Here is an 11,440-nt window from a genome sequence, read left to right on the forward strand (position 1 = left end):
CCGCAGTCATTGTTGTTCAACTGTGGTTTCCTGGAATTTTTCGAATGATTTTGAAAACGTGGGCTTGAATCATCAGAGCTTGAGGATTCTGGAATTTGAGAGCATTGACCTAATTCAAAATTTTCTATTGGTAACTCATGAAATATTGGCTGAAGGGTTGTGGTTCCTTGAACTGATGACTTTGGTAGAGATGATTTAACTACCACAGAGTAGGTTTTAGATGGAACTGCGGTGGGACACTTCTGGGACATTTGACTACAATGTGAGACACTGTGGTCTAAGGACAAAGATGGAAAGTCCTTTGAGACTTTGGGGCCTTCAACAACAATCTCTTCATCAATTAAGGATGAAGTTTGCGAAATTAAATGGATGGTGCCACTGATTGGAATTTGATCACATGTGTGACCAGAAGCCTCAGGCACAATTTCCTCAACGACACAATTATTGCTTAAATTGTGTAGTCTACCAAAGTGAGTTTTGATATCTTCGGGAAAGGGAAATGAAATTCTCTATCAGGAGGGACATACAACCTGTCTTTGTTGAACCAGGGTGAGGAATCCATTGCGGTTGGATATCCATTAGACCAACCCCAATTATATGTATTGTCCACAGTTCCATTATTTACCAAATTTTCAATAGCCTCACTTTCATTAAACAAATTTTCAATTAAGAGATTTAAGCGTACAATTTCTCTCTGAGCTAAATCTCTTTGGTTCAAAGCTATCTCTAATTGGGTTTCACTTAACATTCTAGCATCTTTCTCTAACTCTAGATCCTTCTCTAACATAGCCATCTTAAGTCTCGTATTATCCAGTCGTCCTCTCACATGGAGCATCTCTTGGTACGCAATGTTCTTCTCATTTAAGGCTTTGTTATAGTTAGTAAGGACGGTAGCACAAGTGTCATTCAGATCATCTATGTAGGGTTGACAGTCATGCATATTATAATTTAAAGTTTGGATCATGAGTTTTACCTGTTCGACGATGCTTAGAGTCCCATCCTTTGCCATACAACAATAGTTTTTGTTCAACATTGTTGACCCATCATCATCCGCAGTGGCTAGCATGCAGATTTTCCCTTTTCCTTTAACATTGTTGATGGTCTCTTCTTCGTCTCCGGAAGACCAAACATGATGGTCTCTTTTGATATGGGCCACATATGCCCTTGCCTTTTCCTTTTCTTCCAGCTCTTGAGCCATTCTAAGGTAGAATGCTCTGTCTTTGACTACATTGGCCTTACAATCTTTTGCAAAGTGATTTTCTTTATTGCATTTGTGAAAAATCACTACATCAATCTTGTCTTCTGATTGAGTACCGGAATCAGTGTTCTGAGGAGACTGCGGTACCTCCTTTGGTTGATCGTTCTGAGAGCCTTTGGGATATCGAGAATGGTTGTTCTAAGAACCGAAGTTACGGTTGAATGGAGATTTGTTGAACTGTTGATTCTTGCCGAAGGAAGGAGGTGGTATACGGTTGAACTGTTGACTAATCAGAGCAATAGCCTTCTGAAATTCTTCTTCATCATCATACTCAGAATCCGCTTCGTATGACTGCGGTGGAGTGTCATATGATAAAGAGTAGGGTGACTGCGGTGGGGCTTGTGCTATGAGAGCAAGCGGCCCTCTGAAGTCAGCACAGTCTTTGAGTACAGTGGATTCTTGTGCTTGAAGCTCTCCATAGAGCTTGTAGAGTGACAAAGAGTGAATATTCCTGTCGCCTTGAACTATCATCTTGGCCGTAGTCCAATGTATTCCTAAACCATTAAGAAACTGGAGATTGGTTTCATGGTTACTGCGGATGGTACCCGCATTGGATAACATAGTGACTATTAGGTTGAACCTCTTGAAGGAGTCTTCCAAACTTTCACCAGTATGAGCTTTAAAGTTGTTGAAGTTATTGAGTGATGTAGTGAGCTTCTTGTCGTATGCTTGTTCCGAGCCTTCGTACAGATTCTTGAGTACATCCCAGATCTCTTTTGCTGACTTGCAGTTTATGATAATATCAAAGTTGTCAGGAGCAACGCCACAGGAAATTTCATAGAAAGCAACAACATCATTTTCCATTTTATCGAGATCATCCTTGGTGGGACGGCTCATGGCTGGTTGACCTCCTCCTAGCCTGGTTGCAGCGCCGTCAGTTTGGACTGGTGTAAGAACTGGAACGTGTGGTCCTTCTTCTACGGATCGCCATACATCTCTTCCCGGTCTTCTTAAGTACCTTTCCATCTTTATGACCAGTGATGATATTCATTTGCTACCAGTATTGGAGCTCGGTTAGAACCACCAACACTGTTGGAGACATTCAGAGATAACAGTTGTGCCATTTGAGATTTTTTTTTAATTTTTTTTAAAAAAAATGAGCTTTAGTGGTATAGAAGGCCTAATGAAAAATCAGAGTTCCGATATTCAAGAAGCAACCACTTTGGCTCTGATACCAATTGTTGAGAGAAAAACTTGGAGACACACTTGAACAAACGTTAGAACAAGTATATTACGGAATAGTTAATCTCAAAGGATCTAAAAGCTCAACATTAATATAGTTAGATAGTTAGATAGATAGTTGCAGAAAGTAAAGAAATGTAAATGACAACAATTGTTATATCAAGAATATACTTAAGCTGATTCGTAACAAGGAATGCATTCACTCCGAGTTAATAAGGAAGATCAAGCTTAGTGATTAAGTCTTGAAGACTTGCTCCGGAGAGAGGTTATAGTATGATATGTTTTAGTAACAATTTATAGTAAGAAGAGTAGAAAGATAGAGAAATGAAGAAGATAACTTGGAGAAATATATTCAGAATAATTCACAAGTCATCAGTGATCGAGTAATAAGAGTTGTGGTTTAAGAAGAAATTCAAGAGTAAGAAGTTGTGTGTAATACAGCAGAATGAGTCTTTATTTATAGAGTCTCTGAACTAAACTACAACTCTATAAGCAGTCGTGAAAGGCATACTGGATAATAGAGTGTAATACATAAAGATAAGTAAAATAATCTAGATAAGTAGACTGTAGTGGCAAAAAGTCTGATTGCGGTTGCTGATGAAGAATTGACTCCGGGTGCTAAATTTGCTGCGGGTGCTGAATCGTTGCGGTAGGGAGATTGTTGCGGTAGCTGAGTTCAAGAGGGTGACTTTTATGTTTCAACACCAATTTTTAGCCAAGGTCACCATCTTTTCAAGCAAGACATCCGTTTCAAAATCAAATGCATCATTAACAAAATTATCAACCACATTTCCAGCCAAATCAACCTCCTCATCAATCTCAATTCCAACCTCAAACCATGGATCAAGGAAGTAGTTCAAGCGGATCGGGAATGTATTTGGAAGACATTGTAAAGAGTTTAGCTACATGTACTCAAACATTTCAAAATGAGACCAAGGCGAATATAAATACTTTGGAGCAACAAATGACTCAACTCGCCGCTTCTGTGAGTAAATTGGAGCCACAAGGTAAACTACCGGTACAAACCGAAAAGAATACAAAGCATAGTGCATGTGCCATCACTTTGAGAAATGGAAAAGAATATGAAGGTCCAAAGATGATTGAAGAAGAAGAAGAGATGGAATTAGAAAAAGAAGAAGAGAAGTCAAAAGCACCTTCAAAGCAAGTTCCCATTGAAGTAAAAGTCACTCCTCCTCCATTTCCCACAAGGTTAAGCAAGTCAAAGCGTGAAAGGGAAGACAATAAAATCATGGAGATGTTCAGAAAGGTTGAGGTAAATATTCCTCTTATTGATGCCATCAAACAAGTCCCTAGGTATGCTAAATTCCTTAAGGAATTATGCACATCCAAGAAAATATTGAAAGTGAATGAAACTGTCAAAGTAGGTGAAAATGTGTCTGCAGTGTTACAAAAAAGATTACCTCAAAAATATAAGGATCCAGGTGTTTTCATGGTTCCTTGCAAGTTAGGTAATCTTCATGTTCCATGAGCTATGCTAGACCTTGGAGCTTCTATCAATGTTTTTCCATATTCTATTTTTAATACCTTAAATATTGGCACATTAAAGAAGACCGGGGTAATAATTCAATTGGCTGGTAGATCTTTAGTACACCCAAAAGGTGTGATAGAAGATGTGTTACTCCAACTGAATGAGTTAGTGTTTCCAGCAGATTTTTATGTCCTTGATATGGATGATGATGACTCACCGAATTTGAGTTCAATTCTTCTAGGAAGACCCTTTTTGAAAACAGCCAGGACAAAAATTGATGTTTATCATGGTACATTGTCCCTAGAATTTGATGGGGGAGTGATAAATTTTAACATCTATGATGCTATGAGATATCCAAGTGATATTTCATCCTTGAATTTTGTGGATGTTATTAAACCATTAACTGAAGACTGTTTTGATTTGTCTAATCTCGATGTGTTAGCTCTTATTTTAGATAGGAATCTTCAAAAGGACGAAGTGGAAAAACTTTCCAACCAATTCAAAATTGATGAAGAGATTTTGGAAGTTGTATCTTGCATGGACCAAAAGAAGAAAATGAGGTTTAATGTTCCAAAGCTGAAATTACCAATGCCTAATGAGAAACTTGTTCCATCTATTGTGCAGGCACCTGAATTGGAACTCAAGACTTTACCCGAGCATCTCAAATATGCGTATCTTAGAGAGAAAGAGACTTTATCAGTGATCATCTCCACAAAGTTATCAACCAAAGTAGAAGAAGAGCTTGTCACCACCTTGAAGGAGTATAAGGAAGCTATTGGGTGGACTATAGCCGACATCAAAGGGCTAAGTCCTTCGCTTTGCATGCACAAGATCCTTATGGAAGAAGATTACAAGCCTTCCAGAGAAGCTCAAAGATGTTTGAACCCTCCATTGGTGGAGGTCGTGAAAAAAGTGATTTTGAAGTTGTTGAATGTGGGGATGATTTATCCCATATTGAATAGCAAGTGGGTAAGTCCAGTCCAAGTTGTACCCAAGAAGACATGCATTACTATTACAAAGAATGACCAAGGTGAATTAGTCCCCACCCGTGTGCAAAACAGGTGGATAGTTTGCATTGATTATAGAAGACTCAATTCCTCAACCCGGAAAGACCATTTCCCACTTCCCTTCATTGACCAAATGTTGGAAAGTTTAGTGGGAAAAACTCACTATTGTTGTTTGGATGAGTAATCCGGTTTTCATCAAATACCCGTTGCACCCGAGGATCAGGAAAAAACTACTTTCACATGTCCCTTCGAAACATTTGCATATAGGCGGATGCCTTTTGGACTTTGCTATGCTCCCGCCACTTTTCAAAGGTACATGGTAAGTATTTTTTTGGAGTATATTGAGGAGACCATTGAAGTTTTTATGGACGATTTCACAGTTTATGGTAATTCTTTTCATGAGTATTTGAGCAATTTGAAAAAGATTTTGCAAAGATGTATTGAGACCAACCTTGTTTTAAATTATGAAAAGTGTCATTTTATGGTTGATAAAGGTCTCATACTTGGTCATGTTGTGTCTTCTAAGGGGTTAGAGGTAGAAAAACCAAAAATTGATGTCATCAAGTCTTTACCTTATCCCACTTGTGTTCATCAGGTACGCTCGTTTCTTGGTCATGCAGGTTTTTATAGATGGTTCATTAACGATTTTTCCAAGATATCTCGTCCCATGTGTGAGCTTCTACAAAAAGATGTAGAATTCTAATTTTCCAAAGAGTGCAAGCAAGTTTTTGATCAGTTGAAGGAGTTGTTGATCTCAGCACCAATACTTCAATCGCCGGATTGGAGTTTACCTTTTGAAATCATGTGTGATGCTAGTAATCATGCAGTTGGTGTACTGTTGGGGCAAAGAAAAGTCCCAGTTCCTAATGTCATTTACTATGTCTCAAAAACACCTTATAGTGACCAAGCCAATTACTCAACAACTGAAAAAGAATTACTATCTATTGTCTTTGCTTTAGATAAATTTCGTCAATATTTGATAGGTTCTAAAGTCCTTGTTTATTCTGATCATGCGACTATTAGGTATCTACTTGCAAAGAAGGATTTGAAGCCTAGACTCATTTAATGGGTAGTACTCTTACAAGAATTTGATATTGAAATCAAGGACAAGAGCGAAAAGTCAAACCTTGTAGCTGATCATCTTAGCAGGATTGTTTCTCCTAATGACTCGACTCCCATTCATGATGCATTTCCCTATGAGAACCTATTTTCAGCAAAAATTGCCCCATGGTATGCCGATATTGTGAATTACATTGTCACAAATCAATTTCCATCAGATTTGACTCGCTGGCAAAAAGATAAGATCAAGAAAGAAACCAAGAGGTACGTTTGGGATGAGCCATATTTGTGGAAATATTGTGTTGACCAAATGAATAGAGGATGTGTGGATCAACATGAGGTACATTCCATCTTAAGATTTTTTCAATCTTATGCTTGTGGAGAGCATTTTGGTCCTCAAAGAACTGCAAGAAAAGTATTAGAGAGTGGATTTTACTGGCCAAGTATTTTCCATGATTCTTATGTCTTTTGTGCAAGTTGTGATAAATGTCAAAAGATGGGATCTTTAAGCTCAAAGAATCAAATACCCTCAATCCCATTTTAGTTTGTGAGATTTTCCATGTTTGGGGCATTGATTTCATGGGACCTTTTCCATCATTTTCATGTTTTACTTACATTCTTTTGGTTGTGGATTATGTTTCTAAGTGGGTGGAAGCAAAAGCTACCCGTAATAATGATTCAAAAGTTGTGATAAATTTTTTGAAGGCTAACATCTTTTCCAGATTTGGTGTTCCAAAGGCCCTAATCAGTGATCTTGCTACACATTTTTGCAATCGTATTCTTGGAAGTGTGTTGAAAAAGTATGGTGTTACCATAAGGTCTCCACAACATACCACCCACAAACCAATGGACATGCCGAAGTGAGCAATCGACAAATCAAGGATATTTTGGAGAAAACTGAGAATACAACAAGGAAATATTGGAGTACACATCTTGATGATGCTTTGTAGGCGTACTGCACTGCATACAAAACTCCAATTGGGGTGTCTCCATATCGCATTATTTTCGGAAACCCATGTCGATTACCCGTTGAGTTGGAACATAGAGCATATTGGGCAGGCAAACAGTTCAATGTGGATCTAAGTGAATCGGGAAAGAAGAGGAAGCTTGACATACAAGAACTTGAGGAGATCTGAAATGAGGCATATGAGAATAGTGAGAGTGATCCATGGGCTAAATTGTCATAGTCTGTTAGTTAAATGAGTGTACATTTTGAAGTAGAAATACAGTAGATGAGTAGAGAGACACAAGCGTACAATTTTTTCTAACAGATGAGATCATTGTCAATAATACTGGTATCATTCATGTAACAAGTTCGGAAAAAATGACGTAACTATAGGTCTTACATCATACCATAAGAAAAGGTTGATAGTTTTTGGATTCCTAGCTTGTCACACCCCCAAACCAGAACGGCGGAATCGTTCGGGGGCGGAGGACATCATATTCAGTATCATAACAGTTCATAGAAAGGAAAGTACACACCACCATAATATAAATATGTTTGAAAAGTTTACATGATTGTAGGTGTTACATGTTTGCAAAAGAAATCAAATATAAAATGGTGATCCAAAATATGTTACTAACGCCAGTGCGTTAGTCTTCAGAAGTAGTTGCTACCTGGCTAGCGGTTTCCTGTGAATATAAGTTATTTCAAAGAAAAAGTGTCAACATTTAAGTTGGTGAGTTCATAAGTAGTGTTTTGAGAAGATGTATGCCATTCGAAAGTGTTTGCATGTTTTCCAGAAAAAAAACCTTATTTTCCTATAAAAGTATGAAATGCATATGAATGCTTGTGATGTGAATTACAACTAATTGTACCGAGAAAATCCCTTATTTTCCTATTAGTTGTTTGGTTTGTATACAGGAAAAACCCTTATTTTCCTGACATAACTGGCAGTCTTTAAGACCGAAAATCGCAAGCAAGCGACGTGCTTGTAAGTCGTGTCATAGTTTTACATAGTAAAGCTATACGAAAATCGCCCTTATTAAATGAAGAATAGTTTTAATGACTACTTGTTCATAAAAGCATAATACCATAATAATTGTATATCCGATGAGTTTTATAACCATACTAAACATAATATGCCTGTAGCGACGTTCTTCAGGCGTCGTAGCGTTATGACAACTGTCACCCCAAAAGACGGACTGTAGCTAACAGTCAGGGCGCGGGATCATGACTTCCCGTATAGATCTATACACATTTGACACGTTCTCCGAACGGGAGACTCTGGTTATAGACAGGACTTGTAGCATTATTTTCTAATAAAGAAAGTAACGTTTGAAGATATACACGACTCATGGATTCTCAACTAAGTCCGTAATAAGGTAGTAGTTTGTATGCAAAATTTAACCTCTTTCACAATGTTTGACAAAGCATAAATCATAAGTTCTTTTAAATGCATAAAATGACTTAGTAAAGAATGTTACCCTTGATATGATGTTTTTGTATGTAAACGTATAAATAAAACATATTTCTATTTATAAACATATTATATCCCAAGAGGGTAAAGCTGTGTTGTGAGGGGTTTTGTATCATAATAACTTCACAAGATAGTTAAAACAACAGTATGAAAAGTATATCAAAAGGTTAATGTTTCACACGATTTTAGCCATGTGTTTACTTGTATTCCTCCCCAAAAAGAGTATAAAACATTTAAAATGTATTTAAAGAGTGTTCGAAGGGGATATGAACTCACTTGATAGTTTGAAGATTGTGAGGTGGAAAACCGGGCAGAGTTTCGTCTCGGGAAACTGATTTTTCTTGGGATTCTCGGGAATCTCGGGAGTAGAATCGGCCTTCGGGACTTGAGCCAAAAAGACCAGGGCTTCGGGTTTGAACGGACACGGAAAACGAGGAAATGCTGAGAGAGAGAGAAGAGAAATGAACACTTTCTTTGGAAACCCTCGCATTCTATTTATAGGAAGGCTGGTCTGCCTCGGTACGCGGGGCGTACGCTCGTACGCGCTGCGTACGCGTACGTCATGCATGACCGAAGCCTCGACTGCCTCGGTTCGGATGGGACGGGTTCTTGGGTTCTCGGGTCGGATGGGACGGGTTGCTGGGGAGGTGGGTCGGATGGGACGCCGGGTCGGATGGGACGTCGGGTCGGACGGGTCGGACGGGTCGGCTTCCTCGGATAAGGCGACGTGGACGATCCGAGGCCAATCCTCTCGGTTACGCGGGGCGTACAGGAGTACGCAGCGCGTACTTCGGAGAAGGACGCTGACTCCTCTTCGGATAATATCCGAATTTTGATTTAAATAAATAATTAATTTATTTAATAAACTTCAAAAATCCATATCTTCTTCATACGAACTCCGTTTTCGATGGTCTTTATATCCACGCGTAGGTGAGACTACGATCTACAACTTTCGTTTAGACTCCGTTGGCAAATTCCAAAATTATTATTTTTATTATTATTATTATTTTTTTTTATTTATTTTATAACTAATCGTTTTTAAGGAATTTCTTTGAAAAATCATAACTTCCTCATGCGAAGTCAGATTTGGACGTTCTTTATATATTTGGAACCTTTAAGATGATATCTACCACATAGCGTATTCCAAATCAGAGCTTTTGAATAATTCATTTATCGATGATATTCCCATTACATTCAAAAGGGGTTACAAGACTCGGTTTATAATGCCTGGAAATAACGGGTTGTTACATCATCCCCCCGTTAGAGGGAATTTCGTCCCGAAATTTAATACAAGGTAAGAGTTTTAGGGGCTGAGGAAGAGATGCGGATACTTCTGTAGCATTTGGTCTTCCCGTTCCCATGTGAATTCGGGTCCTCTCTTAGCATTCCATCGAACTTTTACTATTGGAATGCGACTCTGCTTGGTCCTTTTAACCTCCCTATCCATGATCTCGACAGGTTCTTCCACAAAGTTAAGATTTTCGTTTAACGCGATTTCATCGAGTGGAATTACAAGTGTTTCGTCGGATAAACACTTTTTCAGGTTCGACACGTGGAATACTGGATGCACTTTGTTAAGCTCGATTGGAAGTTGGAGTTTGTAGGCCACTGGACCAACTCTCGAAATGATTTCGAAGGGTCCAATGTACCTGGGATTTAGCTTTCCACGCTTCCCAAAGCGTATCATGCCTTTCCAGGGTGAGACCTTCAGTAGCACACGGTCGCCAATCTGGAATTCCAAGGGTTTACGTCTCCTGTCGGCATAGCTCTTTTGCCTATCCCTTGAGGACTTCAGTCGTTCTCGTATTTGCACGATCTTTTCGGTAGTTTCTCTGATGATCTCTGGACCAGTAAGGGTGCTTTTAGTGACTAGACCTTTTGCCAATTGGGTGTCGCCCACTTCCGTCCAGCACAGGGGTGATCTGCACTTACGGCCGTAAAGGGCTTCAAACGGAGCGGTCTTGATACTAGTATGATAACTATTGTTATAAGAGAACTCGATCAAAGGCAAGTGAATATCCCATGCCTTGCCAAAGTCGATTACACATGCTCGCAACATGTCTTCCAAGGTTTGGATCGTCCTCTCACTCTGTCCGTCAGTCTGAGGGTGGTATGCTGTACTCATGTCCAACCTTGTTCCCATGGATTTTTGCAGTGATTGCCAAAATCTGGAAGTGAACCTGCTGTCTCTATCTGAGATGATGGACATTGGTACTCCATGAAGTCGTACGATCTCCCGGATGTAGGTTCTTGATAGTTTTTCCATCCTATCGGTTTCCTTGATAGGTAAGAAATGGGCTGACTTGGTTAATCTGTCGACGATTACCCAAATAGTATCTTGGCCACTCTGAGTTTTGGGCAGTTTGGTTATGAAGTCCATGGAAATCTGCTCCCATTTCCACTCAGGTATTTCAGGTTGTTGGAGTAGGCCTGAGGGTTTTTGGTGTTCTATTTTTATTTTGGCGCAAGTTAAACACTTGCCCACGTACGTAGCGATCTCCGCTTTCATGTTTGGCCACCAGTAGAGTTGCTTGAGATCTAGATACATCTTGTCTGACCCTGGGTGTACGGAGTATGGGGTCCTGTGTGCCTCGCTCATAACTACCTCTCTGAATCCCCCAAACTTTGGTGTCCAGATCCGGTTCATGAGGTAGCGTGCTCCGTCACTCTTGATTTCTAAGTTCTTGTCCATTCCCCTAAGGGCCTCACCTGCCACGTTTTCGGGTTTCAAGGCCTCTAATTGAGCTTCCTTGATTTGCGTTGATAGGTGCGAATGGATCGACATAGCTAATGACTTCACTCTCCGGCCTGAGTACTCCTTTCGACTAAGAGCATCGGCTACGACGTTTGCCTTTCCCGGATGATAGCGAATATCGCATTCGTAATCACTGAGTAGCTCGACCCATCGCCGTTGTCTCATGTTGAGCTCCTTCTGATCGAAAATGTGTTGTAAGCTCTTGTGGTCGGTAAAGATAGTGCTCTTCGTTCCATACAAGTAATGTCTCCAGATCTTCAGAGCAAACAC

General features: G+C 39.5%; 1 protein-coding gene across 1 annotated transcript; it reads left to right on the forward strand.

The window, feature by feature from the left end:
• The first annotated feature begins 3,278 nt into the window (after positions 1-3,278).
• Positions 3,279-6,002, forward strand: LOC111916532 (uncharacterized). Its single transcript, XM_023912196.1, has 5 exons — positions 3,279-3,893; positions 4,008-4,898; positions 5,204-5,255; positions 5,317-5,531; positions 5,673-6,002. The coding sequence occupies exons 1-5, from the start codon at positions 3,279-3,281 to the stop codon at positions 6,000-6,002; spliced, it is 2,103 nt and encodes a 700-aa protein (XP_023767964.1).
• The last annotated feature ends 5,438 nt before the right edge of the window (positions 6,003-11,440 follow it).

Source organism: Lactuca sativa, chromosome 6 (genome assembly GCF_002870075.4).
Source record: "Lactuca sativa cultivar Salinas chromosome 6, Lsat_Salinas_v11, whole genome shotgun sequence".
Taxonomy (NCBI): Eukaryota; Viridiplantae; Streptophyta; class Magnoliopsida; order Asterales; family Asteraceae; genus Lactuca; species Lactuca sativa.